At 38.2% G+C, this 21,482-nt stretch overlaps 1 protein-coding gene across 3 annotated transcripts in view; it reads right to left on the bottom strand.

The window, feature by feature from the left end:
• grip1 (glutamate receptor interacting protein 1) overlaps positions 1-21,482 on the bottom strand; it is a 67,639-nt gene that overhangs the window by 43,626 nt on the left and 2,531 nt on the right. Inside the window, exon 1 of one of the 3 annotated variants that reach the window (XM_032589472.1) lies at positions 13,112-13,474. The exons of 1 other annotated variant lie outside the window; for it this stretch is intronic. In XM_032589472.1, coding sequence (XP_032445363.1) covers positions 13,112-13,166 — 55 coding nt within the window. In that variant the 5' untranslated portion in view covers positions 13,167-13,474. Of the gene's footprint in view, positions 1-13,111; positions 13,475-21,482 lie in introns of those variants that run through there. One more of the 3 variants, XM_032589474.1, reaches the window with a different exon arrangement.

The raw sequence follows: 21,482 nt of genomic DNA, 5'->3' as shown, positions 1-21,482 counted from the left end.
CAGAATAAAGTCAGAAAAAGTTGTAATATTATGAGAAATCCAACACAAAAAGCCACATTTTGAAAATATTTTGTAAATTATGTTTTAGAAAAGAAATCAACTAAAATCAAAAATCAAATCTGGAATGAAAAAAATCTGATATTTTTTAGCCATATCGCTCAGCTCTACTGAAAAGAGCAACCTGAATTTTTACTCCGACCCCTTTATTCTGATACTCTAAATAAAATCACCCAACAATATTCATGAATATCTTTTACATCCCAGAATGGCCTAGTCAAAGCCCAAACCTAGATATACTTTACAACCTGAACAAACTGGAAAAGCAATGTTTTCAACCTGAGAGAGCAGAAAATGTTAGTCTGTTAAACAAAAAGTAGTAAATAACTTTTTTAAAAGCTAAAACATCTATTTTAATTTTTTGTTACCTGCTCAACAACAAACTAAGAATCCAAACCCAATTATTTTTGTTAAAAAGGACTTTTGCATGTTTGCGTCATTAACAGGGAACCAGTTTGCATTTCATCTGCACTAAACCAGATTCAGGCGACTCCCTCTGAAAACACCTGCTGTATTTAATTAATAAGTTAATTAACTGCATATTTGGATCCACTAAAGTCTTCTTTAGAGTAGGTGATGGGATAAATGTGGTCAGATTTACTATAAAATACTAAAATATCAACTCTTCAATTACTGCAATTCCTTTTTTAATCCACAAACCAAACTGTTGATCCAGCAGAAGCTCATCGCTGATCCAAGCAGATCCCAGTTGGCAGAAGAAAAGCCAAACAAGCCGAGAGCAGAAAAATCAAAAACACAGGAGACAAATTAACACCGTCTGACGCTTCCAGGTTGGACTAAAATTAAAGTCTTCATGTTTCAAAAGGGTCGTTTCTGAGCCCAGAACCTGATGGGATTCCTGGGAAAGGTTCAGACGGACGACAGACGGGAGGTGATGGGAAACGTCTGAGTTCGTTTTTAATAAGAATCCAGAGGAAAAGATGCTGGAGCAGCAAAAACTACAACACAGACTGAAGATCAGGCCGAAAGAAACAGAACGAGGCAAATTCATCAAACTAGACTGATCTGCACTCTGCAGAAATCAGAAACTACTGTATTCAATTTCCACACTAGATTACACCACGGCGTATTAGATTCATTGCAGACAAAAAACACTTATGAAAAAGTAGGAGTGAATTTCTGCCAAAAAATGTCTGAAATTTTCTAGAAAAACTTAGAAATTTCTGAGTTTGTAAAGTTGATAATTTGGTAGAGATTTTGAGATGAATCTTGGAAATGTTTGAGCTACAAAAGTTGCAAATTTGCTAGCAAAAAATCTGAATTTTTCTAGAAAAAAAAAGAACATTTTCCAGTGTCAAAAGTAAAAAAAATTGACTTTTAAAACAGGAATTTTTGAGAAGATTTCTGAGTTTTTTCTAGCAAGTGATTTTTCAAACTCTGGAATTCCAAATTTATCACAATAAATGATAAACGATATCATAAAAGTCTAACTAATTAGGGTTTGGAAATCTAAATATCTAAATATCAGCACCCAATAACAGAAAAAAAAAATTAAGTTTTATTTATTTTATAACCTAAAAAATAGCAAATAAGAAGGCGGTTCTGCAAAGATGACAAACGTCTCATAGTAGATATTTATCAAAAGGCTGTGTTTTTACAACTAAAGGTTGCAGACAGCTGGTTTATCGTATAAAATCTCAGGGAAATCCCTGGTTTGTGTCTGTAAGGTGAGAAAAGGTGTAAAAGTTGCATTAAAAACTGACTGCAGGAACCGTAAAACACTGTGACGCTCGGTAACCATCGCTTGATTCCTGATTCGCTCTGACTGACAGCCGGTCTGCAGGGAGTTCAGTCACACACTAGAAAATATGTAGGGTCTTGTGTTAACCTTTGACCTCTGTCATGCTCTGACAGCTCCTGTTGCAGACGCAGAAACGCTGACGGAGAATCCTGAAACACGGACGCCACCAGCAGCAGCGACGTGAGTTTAGAGTTTAAAGTGTTCAGACTCTAAAAACTCACTGCAGTTTAATTCAAAAATACTTTATCAAATTAAACAAACTTTTCTGGACGATAAATTGTCCCAGAAGTTATTGCAATAAACGATACTATTGTTGTTTTGAAATCATTATGTAATAATAAAAAAAACGTCAAAAGTAGCCATCCAAGAATAGAATTAGAATAGAATAGAATTCAACTTTATTGTCATTGCACTGTCACAAGTACAAGCAATGAGATGTAGAAATGAGTCAAGTAAGAGTAAAAAAGTATTTGGTAAAAAGTACTGAGTAGATGATCAAATTAATAATTTAATATTCAAAAATTACATCATCAGATGGACCAAAATCTAAAGTTACGTGGAAATTTTAGTATTTTAAGGACAAATATGACAAAAATTCATACAAGTAACAAAAAATAAAATCAGACTAAAGAAAATGTTCCAAATCAGTTTCTTTTAATTAAAAACTGATGAAACTTTAACAAAAACTGTAGCTGTGTCGTTGTCAGGTGAATTTTTGGTGAAAACATGTTAAAACAAAATCCAGAAATTTTACTCTTTGTTTGACTTCATAATAAAATTTCTCAAGCAAAAGTAAAAAGTGCAGTGTAGTAAAATGTAAATGTAACTGTTTGTGGTTATTTGTTGCTTTTGTCTCTACTCTGACCAACCAGGCGTTTTCCAACCGGATATTTTCTCTTTTTGGGACCTCAGAGACGGTCGTGTGTGAAAATCCCAGTAGATCAGCTGGTTCTGAAATACTCAGACCGGCCCATCTGGCGCCAGCATAAAGTCACTCAAATCTCCTTGAGTCCAAAGCTGCAGAGTCTGCATTATTTGGACTTTTGGGGGCTGGAATAGAAACTCACCAGCAGCAGTTTTGAGGTTTATTGCCCCAACTACGAGCATTTTAACCTGTAAACTGGAGAAGTGAAACGTGGATTTAATGTGTGGCGCATCACCGGACCTACAGCGACAATCTGGATGTGAGAAGAAGAATCCAAGAGGGATGTTTGAAGGTAAAGTTGGATCAGCATCTTTGAGGACCAGGAGGAAAGCTCGACTCCTCCCTCCTCACCTGTCAGACGTTCCCGAGGGCTTCAGCAGCCCAAAAGCTAATTCAGCAAAGCTTTACGCTCACAGAACTGACAACCGACCGCCGGGTCGAGAGGCGCTGACTGAGAAAGACGGAGAGAGAAAGAGGCTGCTAAAGTGGAGAAGCTCATTTCCATATCGCTTCCAGGCTTCTGCTGCTCTGTAACGTGATTGGACGGCACATCTGTGAGTGTGTGTGTGTGTGTGTGTCTGCGTGTGTGTAATCTGGTTCTCCACGCTCCACTTAAACACAAGCATGCAAGCAGTTTATCCTCTGCTGCCACCTGCTGTCCACTTTGAGGAACTGCAGCGTGTGGAGCTGTAAGTTACACCCAGCAGTCTGGAGAGGAAAACCGAACGTTTCTGTTGGGTTTTTACACTGGAAACTACCCATAATGCAGTGGGGCAGAGTCAGGCAATGATTGATGACTCCTGAGGCCGAGTGAGACGGATGGAAACGAAGTAAAAGAGGTTAAAAAGAGAGAATCAGTGGTTCTAATGGACTGCAGAGTGGCCGACCCTGGTTCCTAATGGACACAAAAACACACAAGGCATCGACCTCCGATCATTCACCAAAGGCTCGGTCCAACCTGGACCCACATCCAGTTGGAGGACAAAAACAAGACCAAACAACCAAAAACAGGGGAAAGTTCTGATATATCCATAGATGCTTCTGGAGGAAACTTCAAGTAAGTTTATGAAGATCCATTTCATTACTACCTTAAATTCCTGACAAAGTTTTTAGTCTTTTAGAGTAAGAAACTTTCAACCAAAGCACCTACTGTAAAACACTTTCCTTCCAACTGTCTTGATCAAAAATTGTCCAGGTTTGAATGTTTTTCTTTGGATGTTGGCTGCTCAACAGATTCCCACCTCTTAACAGAGTCAAAGAGAGTAAAAATATAAAATAACTATATGAAAAACCACATAAAAAAATGACAGATGCTTGACGTACAGTAATCCGCTTCAGTCCAACTCCAGTCCGTTTGCCTAGAAAGTCCGGTTCGTGAATTCGGGAAGTGTGAATGCTAACCGAACTCTGGTCCCCCTACAAACCTCGGTCTTGGTTAGGAGGAAACCGCTCCAAAAGCAGGAAGTGGACTACAATGCAGAGCATTCTGGGTAAATACAACCAAAACAAGCGGACTAGCCTAGCGCTAGAAATGACTCGTGGTCTTTTGCCAGTGACAAAAGAGAAAATCTGATGCCTCCATTTTTGTTTCCATTTTGTGACTAAGAAAGTTGCGTTCAGTGTCTTCTTCATGTTGTTTCCTTCAGTGATTCTTGGTGCAGCGCCCCCACAGGCGAGGAGGAGAACTGCTTTTTTAAAAAACATTTTGGTTCTTTTGATACAATGAAGTGTGAAAGAGAATCGCAGCAACTGAAAATGTAACAAATGTTGCAATTTGGTAGTCTCGGTCTAGCATTACGACCAAAGTATTTTAGCTTCCCAAACTGCCTTTTTACTTCTACTGTACAAAAAAAAGCAAATAATTGTTTTTTCTGCGATGAATTTGGAGTTACACTCCACAGAAAAATCAATGAATAGGTGAGAATCCACTGTAGTTTAAAGCTTTAGCTCCTTATTGTACACTTACAGAAATAATTATGATGACGTTTAAGAAGACGGTCCATAGAAGAGACCAGAAGTCTTATTGGGAAGCAGAAAAATGTATTTTCAATCACCAGACTTCCTGAGGAGGAATTCATTCTGCAAGAAGAACTGATCCACACAAACCCACGGCGTGAATCTGCAGCTCACAAACAAGCAACATCATTTGTATTCCCTGTGGTTAGTACATCTGTGCAGGAGAAAAATCCATGACTGAGCTGCATTCCTGGAGAAAACAAGCACCGGTTTCCCAGAATCCACACCTTACGGCAGTTCACGCCGGACTGAACCGAACCTGCAGCGTTTTGTCTCAGAGCACAACCTCAAAAGGAGGAAGCAACAAAAAAATCAGTTATCAGACGAGTGCAGGAGGCAGACAGGCACACAATAGAGGATGAAGCGGATCAGAGAGGAGTCCGTCTCTGCAGGCTGTGGAGCCGGGCCGAGTGCTGGACCATCAGAGACACGCTGGGACGCAAGGTGTGAACGGCTCTGCGTCCACGCTGGGTTTATCCACGTGGAAAATGACTGTGTGTGATGCCAGCATGTCCACCTGGAAGCTGCCAGGGCTCAGAGTGAGTGTGTGTGTGTGTGTGTGTGTGTGTGGGTGTGTGTGTGTGTGTGTGGGTCTTACACTCACTTCCATCTGGAATTAAAATCCTATTTTTTTTGTTGTGTCTTAATTTTTTCTGCTCAGATTTTCAAAATGCTAAATTTAAGCTGAAAACCAAAGCTGAACGCTGAATATCAGCAAGTCGTTGTGAGCAACAAAGACAGATTAATAATCTTGTTTCCAACAGGTGACTGTAATCCTGAGATTAGCATCCAGCCTGTTCATAGGGAGCTTATTCCTATAATGGCAGAGAAATTATTAGCGATCACATTCTGAGAAAAAACATCAGGCTGTTGCTAGTAAAACTGCAGAGCAACATCAAAAAGTTAAAAATTTTGAAAAAACAAAGCAATTCTCCGAGGTTTTATTCAACTGAGCCTCCAGCCATTCAACCGTCTCTCAGTTTTCAAAGACAACTAACAAATATTGATGCATTTAAGCTAAATTAACAGAGATGGGCCAAGCAGAGACCTCCCCAACACGTGCACTTCAGATGTCCAACACAGAGCTTCAGACATCCAGGCCTGTCGCAATAACACATAAAAATAAACTCAATAATTTACATCTGAATAATTTATATTTATTCCTCTTTTCTCTCTTTCTGAAAAAAACTGAATGATAAAAGTCTTCAGTTTGGTCTCAACTAGTGTTTTTCTTAAAGGACAATTTTGTTTACAGACTTCATATTTCTTCTTGCATAATTATAACAATATTATCATTTATCGCAATAAATTCTGGGATAAATTTATCATCCACTGAAATTTGCTATTGTGACTGGCCTTTGTGTTTTCATTACAAATGTCTGCAAAACTTTGACAATATTTCCCTAATGATGAAAAACCATAATAAATTTAGCTTGATGATAAATTGTCCTAGAAGTTATCGCGATAAACAATAATATTGTTGTTCTGAGATCCTTTTCAAGTAATATAATAGCATAATAATGCAAGAAATCATTCTCAAAAATCAATAAAGTTTAAATTCTAATGAATATTTAACACTGGAACTGGAAAACTCTTTAAACATCCAAAATAATAAACAAACCATCAGAAACAACAAATAAAATTAATTAAAAAGTCCTCCAAAATGTCAAAAAAGGACCTAAGCACCAAACCAAAGACTTTTATCCTTCAGTTTTCGTTTAAAAAAAATCATGCAAATGGAAATGACTGACCTTGTTTTAATTTATCATGCGATTAATTGATTTATTGATTATTATGAGGGGCCAAACGATGGCTACATGGTCTGGTCAGTTTGTGAACACAAAGGGAGGTGGTTAAGACTTTATAGTTAGTGTTTAGGAATTGTTAATAATGTTTTATAATAACATGATTATCTTGTCATATGAAATTTCTTGTCAAGTTTAAACATTTTTTAACTCAAATAATGCTTGATTCCTGCCACAGCGCCTCTATCGAGTTTTTCTGAGGGAAGTCATGAATTTCTGTTCAAAATATAATTTTTTTGTTTTTTGTTAATCTGATGTATTTTTCTGAGGCAACAAATTCTGAGTTTTTATTCTCTGTACAAGAAATAAAGACTTTGAATATTTCTCTCGGTGTTTGATGAATGAATTGAGGGACAAAAATATTGATTTTTTTCACAATCCTGCATTTCTTTTGGATGTTTCTGTAAATGTCTGACAGTTGGAGGTAACGCTCTTCTGTCTTTTATTTTGATATATTTTTCCAGCCTTATATAAACTTCTGAGTGCCGCTTTGCACAGGCAGAGTAACTCGCTTTGGAAACAATATTTGCACTTGAAACAAACGCATGAAAATGGGTAAAAGTCGCGCAGAGAGTCAGCAGTTTGTTCTTCAGAGAAACAGAGAGGGAGGAAGTAAGGGTAAAATCTGTGAGAAACGGAGGAGATAATACACTAAGCTGAGGGAAATGGATGTAAACACACACACACACACACACACACACACAGAGACAGAGTCAGGTCTGCTTCAGTAATCCTGAGCACAAAGATGAGCAGAGTTCTGACATCAGCACCTCTTAAAGGACGCTGTGTGTGCCTCAGTGTGTGTTTCAGCGTATGTTTGTGTTAAAACCATTTTCTCTGCTTCTTAGTCCAAAAGCTTAAAACGGCAGGATGATGTCATGCTCTGACACACACGCGGTGGCTCCGCCGCTCCGCTCAGAACATCCTCCCGCGCTTCATTTACTCAGCCGCTCCCCGAGCTTTCAGCCGCAACACCAACACAAGCCGGGTTTACCCAGCTGGTGCCGACGGTCCAGACTGAACAGCAGAACCAGATCCGACATCAGATATTAAAAAATAAAAACTATATACATAAACTATAAAGTAGATAAAAATGAAAGAAATGGATGGATGGATGGATGGATGGATGGATGGATGGATGGATGGATGGATGGATGGATGGATGGATGGATGGATGGATGGATGGATGGATGGATGGATGGATGGGTGATCAGTCAATATTGATTATCGGCCGTATAATCCAAATTAATATCAGATATTGATATCGGCCCAAATGTTCATATCTGTGCATCCAAAGAAAGGAACCAAGGACTTAAAATGGTCTAGTCAAAGTTCATATCTCAACCAAGCTGTTGAATATGAGAAACACAGAAGATCATTTACTGTTAGAAAAATAAACATTTATGTCCAGAAATCCCCTTTAGGCTCCATTTTCTGAGTCGCTCTGATCCATCAACCTCGAAGAAATCAGGCTAACAAAACGACCCCAGAGAGTAAACAGAGCTTCCCTTTTAATAAAACCTGAGACAAACACAAAATGGAACCAAAAAAGAATCACTGATACAAAGTGGTTGGTGAGCAGCAGGAAGATCATGTCAACAGAAAAGAAGCAAACAGACTTAGTCCTCAGAATATTTATCATCTAATTTGAATTCCTGATCCAAACTCAGGGGATAAATTTGACTAATTAACATGACAAAACTCCTGTTTCAACATCTGCAGCTGCCATTTTGTCTCCACTTTGAATTCCCTCTTTTCTTTTGACTCGTGTTCAGCCTGAATTCCTCATCAGCTGTGCAGTAAACCCTGCTGAGAGGACGGCCGACATCAGGGCGACATGAGGCGGGACAAATAAAGCTCATTTCAAACATGTTGCCGCTGTGCTGTTTTCGTTTCCTTATGAATTAATAATAAAAACTATATATAATAAATCCAAAATTCACCATAAAACTATAAAGTAAATAAAAAATAAAAGATGGACGGGTGGCTAAATCAAAGGTAAAATGGACGGATGGATGAACTAATGCATTTTAACTTCAGTTGAATTCCTTATCAGCTGATATCAGCTAACACCAGGCTAATATCACACTGACATAAGGCTAACATCAGGCTAAAGTCAGGCTGACGTCACACTGACATCAGGCTATCGTCAGCCTAACATCATGTTGACATCAGGCTAACATCCGGCTAAGATCAGCCTAAAATCAGGCTGACACCAGGTTGACATCATGGTAACATCAGGCAAACATCACACTGACGTCAGGCCAACACCAGGCTAACATCAGGCTGACACAAGGCCAATATAACGCTGACATCACACTGACATTAGCGTAAAATCAGGCTGACATCATGCTAACATCAGGCTAACATAACGCTAACATCAGGGTGACATTAGCGTAACACCAGGCTAACATCAGGCTAACATAACGCTAACATCAGGGTGACATCAGGGTGACATTAGCGTAATACCAGGCTAACATCAGGATAACATAACGCTAACATCAGGCAGAAAATCAGGGTGACATTAGCGTAACACCAGGCTAACATCCGGGTAACATAATGCTAACATCAGACAGAAAATCAGGGTGACATTAGCGTAACACCAGACTGACATCATGCTAAGATCAGGCTAACATAACGCTAACATCAGGGTGACATCAGCGTAACACCAGGCTAACATCAGGCTGTACAGATGAATCTGATTTCCTACATGCTCCGGCTCCGTAGCGCAGCGCTTCACCGGCTTTCTTTTGGTTTCCTGATCAATTATTTACCCATTCTCTATTTTTACTCTCCTGCTTGTGGCTGGAGGTTCCAGCCTCTGTTTTTGTGTCTCCGGCTGTTGGGGGAGTGAAGTGGCTGGAAGGTAAACACATCCAGAGTGCATCATCACCTCTGCAGGATCTCCACACACAGGTTTAACATCGCTACTGTAAATTTAAGCTGTATCTCCGACTGGAGGCTCAAACTGGGCCGGGCCGGCGCTTGACCCCATGATGGATCATCTGCCAACTATTTCTGGAGCTAATTAGGCTGAAACTTTTATGTAAAAAGTCTGGATCCGATAGAAGACGAGAGAAATTCTCATCTTCATCTGCAAAAAAAACTAACAAATTGGCATTTTCTGTTTAATAAATGACTAACTTAAACGGGATTTATGTGATTTTTGCTTTTGTCTTGGTAATTTCCCTATTTTACCATTTAAAAATCAAAGTTTTCCTAAAGGAGAACCAATTCTGATGAATCAAGATTGGTTCATTTAACTTTATTCTCGTACAACTGTTTTTTTTGTAAGATTACGACTTTATTGCGGTAATAATAACACTTTATTCTCACAATATTTCCACTATATTGTTGTACGACTGCATTTTTGAGGCATTCTAACTTTATTCTCGTAATGAAAAATAAAAAGTATCAGTCTGGCTCTAATATTATGCCGTGGAATCGACCTGAATTCAGATAATTAAAAGCTGTAAAACACGCTTGTGAAACAAGATGGCCGCCCTGGGAATGCTGACATAGTTTGGTGGAAAAAAAAAAGAAGTTTTTCCAAAAATTTATATCTTTATAAACCAAAAATTTTGTTAATCTCTAAAACCATTTTCTTCCTACTGGTTTCAGGCTCGTTACTCCAGAAAAACTGTAATTTTTCTAGTATCACAACTTTATTCCAGCAATATTAACACTGTATTCTCTCATTATTTTGACTTATCGTATGACTGTATTTTTTGTAATATTATGGCTTTATTCTCATAATTAAAAATTTAAAATTGTAGCCTCAACTTAATATTATGGAAAAGAACTGAATTCAAATAAATACAAGCTATAAAATACAGTTGTGAAACAAGATGGCCGCCATGGGAGTGCCATAGTTTCCATTGAAGTTTGGTGTAAAAAATTCCAGGTTTTCCAAGAAATCAATTCTTCAAAAACCAAAAATTCATTTAATCAATAGAATTGATTTATCTCTGGCGGTTGCAGGCTCATTACTCCAGGAAAACTCCAACTATTAAACCCCAAAATGCATCTGCAGTGTGTAAAAACGACGGCCTTCACTGCACCACAGCTTCGCATTCTCCTCACACTTCCAGCGCTCTGTTTTCTTTCAGTCTGTAGATAACATCTCTCAGCCTTGCAACTGTAAAGCAATCTTCTGTCGTAAACTCTGCAGCTTTAATGAACCGATCGATAAAAAGAAGCAAAACAAATTAATCTTTTATTGGCGGTCAGATAAAAGAAAACGCTGAATCTGTCATGTTTGGTTCTGAATGACTCAAGGTTGGCTTCCTCCCCGAAGAAGTTATAATCCATACCCGAGTCTCTTTCCTTAAACAGGCACTCTGAAAATAAACAGCTTTTCCTGCCACTTAATGCACAATTAAGACGTTCATTGTTAATTATCTTTGTTGAGTTTTATGTTGTTGAAATGAACTCAATACAATTTAAAACCATATTTTCTTCAGGAGCTGTGATGACCAGTCTGTGGGGTTCAGACCTCATAAATAAGAGCTAAAAATGGTTTGCTGAATGTGACAAGTGGAATAAATTACATTCGTGTTTTTGGTTTGACCACAACGCGACGTCCATCACGATGATGGACGACTTGTTTTCTGCTTCATCTGAACAGATTTAACAAGCACTAATGAGTCATAAAGTGGGCGTACTCAGCTGGACTTTACTTCAATAGCAGAAAAATATTTTCTAAAAGTAAGTCAGCAGTAAGTCAAAGTAAACATTTTAGTAAAATGCATGTTTTTAAGAAAGAAAACGTTACTTAGCTAGATCAGTCAAAAACTGAAATAAAACAACAGCTTTCATATTAAAACTTTTCCATGTTACGTTTTATATAACATGTGGGTAAAAATTTGGAAACGTGTAGGTGAAAATTCAGAAAATGGGGGCTGAATTTGGAAATGTGGGTTAAATTTTAAAACGATGGGTTCAAGTTTGTAAACGTGGGATAAAATATAGAAACCTGTGGATTAAAATTTAGAAACGAGTAAAAATGTGGAAACTTGTGGGTTAAAATGTGGAAACTTGAGTGTTAAAATGTGGAAACTTGTGGGTTGAAATTTGGAAACTTGAGTGTTAAAATGTGGAAACTTGTGGGTTACAATGTGGAAACTTGTGGGTTACAATGTGGAAACTTGTGGGTTAAAATGTGGAAACTTGTGGGTTACAATGTGGAAACTTCTGGGTTACAATGTGGAAACTTGTGGGTTAAAATGTGGAAACTTGAGTGTTAAAATGTGGAAACTTGTGGGTTAAAATGTGGAAACTTGAGTGTTAAAATGTGGAAACTTGTGGGTTAAAATGTGGAAACTTGTGGGTTAAAATGTGGAAACTTGTGGGTTAAAATGGGGAAACTTGAGTGTTAAAATGTGGAAACTTGTGGGTTAAAATGTGGAAACTTGTGGGTTAAAATGTGGAAACTTGAGTGTTAAAATGTGGAAACTTGAGTGTTAAAATGTGGAAACTTGTGGGTTAAAATGTGGAAACTTGTGGGTTAAAATGGGGAAACTTGAGTGTTAAAATGTGGAAACTTGTGGGTTAAAATGTGGAAACTTGTGGGTTAAAATGGGGAAACTTGTGGGTTAAAATGTGGAAACTTGTGGGTTAAAATGTGGAAACTTGTGGTCTCCCAATATTTGTGGACCATGCTTACAGCTCAGGTTTAGAAGAAACCAGCCAACTGTAATGAAACTCCACCACTTCTGGCAAAAAGTCTGGTCCAAATTTCAGCCAGAATTATGTCCACCATAAATTCAAATTTGTGCACCTAACACTTGATTGCAGCTACGCGTCAATCAGGCATAACATTATGACCACTGGGGAATGAAGCTCACTTAACTCCTTTTCACTGCACCTGTTTTTGCTTTCAGATCATTTACAACTCTTTGGAACATTTTGTTTACATGCCTACTATTAGTAACTTTTTGCCTTTATAAGCTCACACAGGAAGAATGCTGACACGGTTTAAGACGGAAAACCGATGATGATCCTTTCCGAAACTAAAACGTGTTAAAACATTACGGCTTCTTCTGTCAATATTTAATTCAAACCAACAGATTTCACCTCCGGGCGAACCAAGAGGCTGCCGACTGCCGCTCTCAGCCCGGTGAAGGTGGTCGTTACACGGACACCAAGGGCAGACTCTCCGGCTGACCCACCGGTGGTCCAGAACGGGCTAGCTTGTTAGCAGCCCTGCTAACCTGCCAGCTCGTTAACCGGTTACCGGTGATCACCAACACGTTATAGCACACAGCGTAAGGAAAATTAATAAGAAAAAAAAAATCACGGGGACGTCACTGCGCGTGAGATTAGCACGAGATATCTCAGAGGCACGCGCACACATTCACGGTGTCAAGTTTCACTAATTAAAAAAAAAAAGAAAACACACCCAGCCAATACCAAGCTGCACGAGCGGTTCTACTGATAATTACCGCGCGCGCGCGCAGCACCACAAACACACACGCGCCAGGAGACGCACGCTCACCGGTCTGTGTGGCAGTGAACACGCACGGTCCAGTCCGGGTCCGCTCTTACCTCCTTCCTGGTCCGGTTGGAGACAGGCCGGAATGTTCTTCTTCCAGCCGGGCATGATGCACCTCAGGGCGGTTAGGGAGTCCAGGGCGGCCCGCTAGCAGTCACACACCAACAGCAGCGGCGGCGGGGACAGCAACATGGCTAGTTAGCCGTAGCTTCAACTGCTTCACCTCCCTCTCTCTCCTCCTCCCACTCCTCCTCTTGGTCTCTCTACCCCCTCCCTCTCTTGTAACTCTATCCCTCGAGCCTCTGTGGTCTCCGGGGGAGCACGAGAGAGAGGGTGACGTGATGACCGTGAAGGAGAGCGGGGCGGACGGTTTGTGAAGCCGCCAGCTCCGCGGTCTGCTCCGTTATATCCACAGATGGAGCTCGGACTGGTCCAAATTAACGCTCCATTTACCGGGCTGTCAACTGGTTTCACAACACCGCTGTGCACGCGCATCATTCATTCGTGGCAGGATCAGGAGAGAGGATGGAGATCGATGCAAAGATAAACGTAGCACGTTTCCGTCCTTTAACTACTTTAACACAAACTTACACACTGTGTAAAATGTAAATATTCTTCGTCAAATCAGTTCTCTCTAGTTTTATTATAATGTAATGATCAATAGTTCTCCAGGTGTTTTGACTTTTCACTGTGTTTCAGTTAACTTTTTGCTTCAGACAGTTGCATAAAACGTGACTGCATTATATGCAAGGCATAGGGGCGCTGAACTTGGGGGGGCGCCAGAAAATGGAGAAGAAGTTATTTCTAGGTGGGATTTTCTGTATTTAACAGCACTCAAAAAGTATGTAGTGGCACCCCCATCTCCAAACCGATGGGGTCTGTTCTGACTGTTTATCATAAAAAAGACTCCTAAGCTCTTTTGGATGAACCAGTGTTGTTGTGTCTACACTCCAGCAGGTTTCTGTCCTATTTAAAGCATCAAACTGAGACAGTAATTGCTCCCCAGAATCTTGGGGGTACATAAATCTCTTTAACACCTTAGCAACAACAGTTTCCTGCAGTCCGTGGGAGTTTGAGCCAGGCAAACACCCAAACTACATAAGTGATGTTTTTTTTAAGTACGACCCAAACCGAACCTTTGCCCCAACCATTCAATGATCCTGAGTGGGCCAGCCCACTGGGAAATGTCTCGGTCCTCCCAACGGCCAGTCTGCCCCTGGACAGATGGATGGATGGCTTCTGTGTATTTAAATATCTGACCTGGTTTAACATCTGTAGCTTAGGCACTAATTACATGTAAATTATGAGTATTTTTGGAGCAAAACTTGGAGTCCCCCAAACAATGTCCCACCTGTTTCAACAACTGAAACTGAAACGTTTGTGTTTTCCGCCAGGTAAACCAGTGACTCGTACGTTTTTATTATTTGATTAGTAATATTATATATAATGTATTATATATAATATGTGTTTAACTCTAAATCTTGGTTCAACATTTGCTGGTAAGTGTTTCATAAATAAAATCTATATTTTATATAAATAAAAAGTTATTATTGTTGGCTAATGTTGTTATGAAAAGCAGTGTAGAAGTATCGTCACCGTCCTAAAATATTTTTTTCCTAAGTAATTCCTAAATAAAAAAAGAAAATCACCACCTCTTTCTTTCCAAAATATGTTTCAGGCAACAAAAAATCACTTTTAGCAAAAAATGACCTTTGCTACTAATTTAGGAAGGTGATGACGTGACTTTCATTCCTTTAAAAACTTGTTTTCATGCAGCTTAATGGAAAAAAAATATACTAATTATGCAGACATGTTCACACTCATCTCTGCTAATAACCATAATTGTGTGTTTATTCATTTATGAAAGCAGGAGGAGAATTATATCAGTGATTTATATCTCAGAACTTATGAAATTTCTCACTAATGTGTCATTATGAAGCTTTAGGAAACAAACAAAACTTGCATGCAAATATTAGCTGTTTGTAATAATAACCATCATATTAGCACTTTAGGGCAGCTTAAGCTTTTAAAATATAAAACTAAACAGTGACTAAAATATTTATTTCACACAATACTTGCAGCAGTTTTCTTGCTCTGTTTTTTTCCACCCAGCTGAGGCTGTTTTGATAAAATACAGTATAGATTAGATTAAATGTCAGTATCTGTTACAACTCAGCGTGTGTTTTCCACACACGATGTAGGGAGATAAAATACGCAGATCCAAGAAGACACAATGCTGTTTGAAGATGCGACGCTAATGAATCTGCAGAGACCACACACACAAAGCTGCACAGCGGCATCTGAAGTCTGGATCCTGTCCGGACTCGCCTCGGAGGAATTCAGCCTCCAGCTCCACTCAGCTGGGAATTAAAGGGCCATTCTGCCAAAAAAGACGCCTCTTAAAGGCAAAGTATAGAAGAAATGGAAATAAGTATGGAAGAATCACAGCTTTGTTTCTGTTTTAGGTTCAAATTTCGTTATGCTGAAAAAAGAAAACAAGTGATACAATTTAATTTTAAAAAGTTAAAAGCAATCAAACTAAGTTTATCCAAGTAAATCTATTAAATTTAATAAGTTGTCATGTTAAATAAATTAAGTTTGACAAACTGAATTTGGTTACATGTAACAAACACTGCAAAAACAAAATATCTTACCAAGTATTTTTGGTCCTGTTTCTACTGAACATTTGACATAAGACAAAACTTAAAGTTACTTACAAATAACTTTCAAGCAAAATATGTGAACTTGTCAAAAAATCCTTAATACTGATGAAAAAGTACATGTTCCATTAGCAGTTTATTTCACTTATAACATTGGAAAAATGTCGTTATAAGTTAAATAATCTGCCAATGGAACAAGTACTATTTATTAATAATGAAATAAACAATTATAGTGATAATCAAGGTTGTGTTAATTTTTAGTGAACTCATTAGATTTCCTGTGTTTCTGAGGGTCAAAATCCAGAAAATAGTTAAATATTTACAACAAAAAAGTTTGTTATACTTAATTTTTATTGAAAACTCTTCAAGTTAAAGTAAAATTGAAGTGAGTTATGGAGATAAAGCAAAGCTGGAGCCTGAATGAGTAATCAAACTAAAGATTAATTAATAATTAGAGTCGCTGTCAGAGCTACTAACCAGATATTCAGCATATAAACTAATAAACATATACACATAATAAAATCAGTAAAGATGAAAACCTGCTCAGTGTATCAATCTAAACAGAAATCCTGTTGAAACCATCCTCTGTGGTTCCTCAGAGAGATATTCAAATCTTTAGTAAGCAGCTTTAAGGTTTGATTGTGAAACACTGAGTGAATAAAATCAGTTTAAATAAGTTTTCTCAGATTAGAAGAAGAAAATGATCCGCCAACTCAAGTTTTATTGATAAATAAAATTTGACATCATCAGCGTAACAAGTTCTCCATCATTCCAGATGATACTTCCCAAAGAACAGATGTGGTCCTAATCTAAACCCCTGTGGAACACCATAAGGAATTTGAATAAGCTTGGAAAACATGTTTTTGATATACAGTAACTGGGATCTGTCCAATAAATAAAACTTAAACCAATGTGAGCATCTTTTGTTCCGATTTGTTCAAATCTTTGCATTAAGAGCTCGTCTTCATAGAGTCGCAAATTAATTCACTTTTTATAGATAAAATAGTAAATTTTTTTCATTTCATATAACCAAATACTGGAGTTGTTTAAATCCTCCATTATGTAAACCATGATCTTCAGATCAGAATTAGCTAAAAATAAGTTTCTTAAAGCAGAAAAAGTCACCATTGTGTCTGCAGTGGACTGGATCTGATGGTTTGACAGGAGGAGGAAACCAAAACCCCCACTGGATCAAAACAAACAAATAAAAACACCATATTGTTCGCAACGGCGACAGTGATTAACTGACAGCCTTCACTGTGACAAGCATCCATCTTTGCTCCCAGCAGAGTTTTCCAGAGATGGATGGGGGGAGAGAGAGCAGGAAAAGACCCAGTGAAGTGGAAGAATGGGTCTCTGCAGGCTACGAGACAAAAAGCAGAGAATGACCTCAATATGAACAGAAATACAGACAGAGACATGTGACTGTCTCACAGGGAATCCACGCAATTTGACTGCCCTTCAGAATAAGAGTGGAATTAATGGCACGCAAATCCTCCCCAGTCAGTGAAACACAGGTGGGTTCACCTTAAACTGGGATGTGTGTTCTTGTGACAGCATGAAATAGCCTGGACTCTCTGGTTTAGTAATCACTTGGTTCAAAACTAACTAGCTCAGAGGGATTCTTTGTGTCTACAGGTAACAGAAGTCATATGTGGGGTACCTCAAGGTTTGATCCTGGGGTCCTTTATATTTAAGAGCTACTTGCTCCCGCTAGCTGAAGTTATAAAAAGCAATGTGATTAGTAACCAGATGATACTCAGCTCTACAGTACAATGTCACAGGGTGACTCTGAACCTGTCCGAACACTGAGCAGGAAGTGCCATAACTTTCTCTGGATGAACAGAAACTGAAGTCATTATCTTTCAACCAAAAGAAAAGCAATCAAGAGTCAGCAGAGCTTCAGTTATTATTACAGCTGGAAACTAGAGATCAGGCCCAAAATCTGGGTGTAGTAATGAACTACTGAACCTTCAGAGTCACAGAAAGACGGCTACAAAGTCAGCCTTCTATCACCTGAAGAACATTTTCAAGATTAAAGAGCTAATGTCCCAGAAAGATCTAAAGAAACTCCATGTGTTTCTCTTTAGTCGCATTAATCACTGCAACCGTGTCTTCACAGGTCTGCCTCAAAAAAATCATTCATATCCAGAACGCTGCTGCTGGAGTTCTGACGAAAACCAGGAAGATAGAGCACATCACCCAGTGCTAAGGTCCTTCCACTGTAGCTCAGAGAATAGGCTTTAAAAAACCTCTGTTAGTTTATAAATCACTGAATGGCCTAGCACCAAAATACTGACATGTCTGGACATTAAGAGACACATAGAAACAATTACAAAGTTAGGCTTCCATCACATTTAAGATCTGCTGTTGTTGTCTCACCCTTTCAGACCTCTCAGATCATCTGGTTCTGGTCTGCTCTTCGTCCAGAACCAGAACCAAACATGGAGAAGCAGCATTCAGCTTCTATGCATCACAAGTCTGGAACAAACTTCCAGAAAACTGCAAAACTGCCAAAACATAGAGTTCCTTTAAGTCAACATTAAAGACCCACCTATTTGGAGTTGCCTTTGATTATCACTAACTGGGACGCTGATCAACATTTCTGATGTATATCTGCTGATAACATTTGATTAAATGTAATGTTTATTGATTGTTTCATAGTTACTGTGTTATGTTTTTATGTTATAAAGCGCTTTGAACTGCTTGTTGCTGAAAAATGCTATACAAATAAACTTGACTTGACTTTAAATGTCTGCTGGATTTTTCCATTAACAGGGTTAGCATGAAGCCTCTTTCCTGCACAGTAAAGTCTGTAAAAGTAACTCTGTCTCTTGATTTGGACCACCAGCTGTTGATGGATACATTTTCTGGATGTTCTTGATGTTTAGCCTCAGGCCTTCTTCTTGACATTTCTCCAGATTCCCTGAGCAGTTTAATAAGATTTGACATAATAGGAAAATATCCAAATCCTTTTCCTTCTGTTTCTGAGCAGTCGCCAAAAAGCCAGATTAAATACGGCTGATGAAATAAAACCTAAAATATTTATTAGTTTTTAGATTTTAGCTCCCTTAAATCTCTTGGCATTTTCTTTTATTTTTTTAATAGTGATGATTTTAAGCTTTGTATGTTTTATCCAAAATGCATTGAAATCTAATCAGGGCGTGTTTTTTGGAGAAATTATTTTCTTTTGTTTGAGTCTTTTATGAGTTTGTTTAACTAAATAGAATAATTTGTTTTTTCTGCAGTTTTGAACACACTACTATTACAATTTGATTCAATTTATAATTATTTAATTTAACTTTACACAAAGAATAAAAATGGAACAGAATCACTTTTGTTGCTAATTTCTGACTTTCCTAGTTTTAAATAATAATACATGCTGGGAGAAAAGCAATAAAGAAAACAAAACATAGACAGTAACTAATGAAGCTGACATTTAAGGTGTAAAAATTCATAACATTTGTAAAATTTGTTATTTTGGTGAGGATTGAAGTTAGTAAAAGCATAAAAATTCTGAAGAAAATCTTCTGAACTCTTTAAACAAGCTTTTTGTGTCGAAGAGAACCAGAAATCTCTTGCGTCCAGTTTCTCCATCTTCCCCCTGAACATTTTGACTCATTAGATGACATCCTTTTGTGTACGGTTACCATGGTTTCAGGTGTTATCCTCGTCCATGGCGAGGGAAACGGAAAGGACTCGGTGTCAGTGTCCTTCTGGTCTGTGGTGACACGACAGACGCTTCACATCTCTGCAAATATCCACCCGCGGTTCTCATCTCCAAACTCCGCCACGTCCAACAAAATCCTGTTTAATGTCTGGGAAGATAATTACAGTGACTCATCCCGGCTTGATTTTCCCCTCGTCTTCATCAAACAACTAATGAGAGCAGAATGACTGAAAAATAATCCTCTTCTTTACACCTTCATCATATTATTTAGCTTCTTAATTTCGTTCCTGACAGGAATCTGAAGGAGTGTTTGTGATGCAGCTGCAGCCAAATTTCAGAGATTATTGCCAGCTGCTGTTGAAGCCTTAACACAAAGTCATGTGCAAACATTAGCACATGTATAGTAGATGGATACACCTACACTGGAATCACAGCCTGCATATGTCAGCAGCTGCATTATGTGTCAACATGGAGAGCGCCCGGGGGTTCGTCAACATCCCACGCCGCTGATCTGTGACTCATCACACGTTTAAACGTCTGTCCTTTCTGAGGAGCCTCATTCACATAAAGCCAAACTTAACCTTGAAGCGAACCAACGTCCACATCCAGTCTAATTTAAACCTTAACTTTTTGTAATTTCAGTTTGGTTTCATCTGAACATAAAACTTAAAACCAACCATAAGCAAACAGAGGCAATCTAAACTTTCTTTATCACAACCTGGTTTAGATCTCATCTGAAAACCAGAACATTTCTTAAGGATGTTCTGCTGAGTCATTGGTTGCTATGGTGATTCCCAGCATTACTGGGGAAAAAAAGGGAGGGGTGGAACACTCATCATTACCATGGTAACCGCTAACTGGAAAGTTAGTTGCACTAACCCTAAAGCTCTAATCATAAACATTAGCACCACAAAGCACTACACCAACACGGTATTTAGCAGAAGCTAATGCTAATATGCTAATGCTAACTTCAATTCAAATTCTATCTTCTCTTGAAAGACTGCAACCCTCAACAACCAATTAAAATTTGAGATTATATTTCATGTATTTGATAATGCTCTTAGATGTTGTATTTATATTTATATTTTGTTCTCTACTGTCTGAGTTTTATTTTGATATGAATATGAAGAGAGGAAATGGAATCACTTCAAAATAAGAGCATGAATATAAATGTTTAATGTAGTGTGTTGAAAATGTTCCGAAATGTGATTTTTGTACACAGTTACACCTTTAGTGACAATTTGAAGCAAACTTATGCTGAATGTAAACCTTAAATTCATTCATAAACAAGAAAACCTCAAAGTCACCATGATTTAATGACCTGGATATTTGTGTCATAATGATAACCTCAAACAAATCCATTCCTAAATCTAACCTAATAAAATGTTTACCAAAACTTTCCCTGAGTCTTATGTGCATAAAATTTTTGAGAAAGATTTTTTTAAATCACAGATTTAAGCAAGAGAATTACCGCTTGATCACACCTACATCTTAATTTTTACCTTAATGTAGACTTTAATAAATTATATTCAAAACATAGGCTTCACTATCACTAGATTTGACCTGAAATATTGTCCCAAATTAATTTTAAACCTAGCTTTTAACTTGATATAAACAAAAACCTCCATACATACACCATCTCAATGTAAGTGAAACTTTTTCTCCTCCAAACCTAAACCAAAGAGGTCTATGAAATGTTAAAATGTTCTTTTTTTTAGGGTTTTATTTCCCTCTGCAACGGGAACATGACTGTCCGAAGGAATTTATGTCTCTGCAACATGACTAATACAGGTGCACACTAACACCCACAGCATGAACAGCATCCCTAATTTGTCTCCTGCAGCTACAAATCCACTGTGGATGTGTGTTTGTGATGAATCATTTCTGAGCCGAGAATAATGTCCTAAATAAATAAATCTGCACACACAGAAAGCTGCAGCGTCTCTCTGCAGCTGTATTTGATTTTCTTTCTGTTTACTGATCCGGTGCGCGACAGACGCTCTCATTGATGACATTTTCTATGACTACACCTGCTGCAGAGAGGTTAGGGGCCCTGATTGGCTGCGCTAAACAGTGGATTAATAAAGCAGAAAA

The sequence above is a fragment of the Xiphophorus hellerii genome, chromosome 17 (genome assembly GCF_003331165.1).
Source record: "Xiphophorus hellerii strain 12219 chromosome 17, Xiphophorus_hellerii-4.1, whole genome shotgun sequence".
In the NCBI taxonomy this organism is placed as follows: domain Eukaryota; kingdom Metazoa; phylum Chordata; class Actinopteri; order Cyprinodontiformes; family Poeciliidae; genus Xiphophorus; species Xiphophorus hellerii.
Note: the sequence above shows the minus strand (reverse complement) of the source record. Positions and strands in the feature narration are given on the sequence as shown.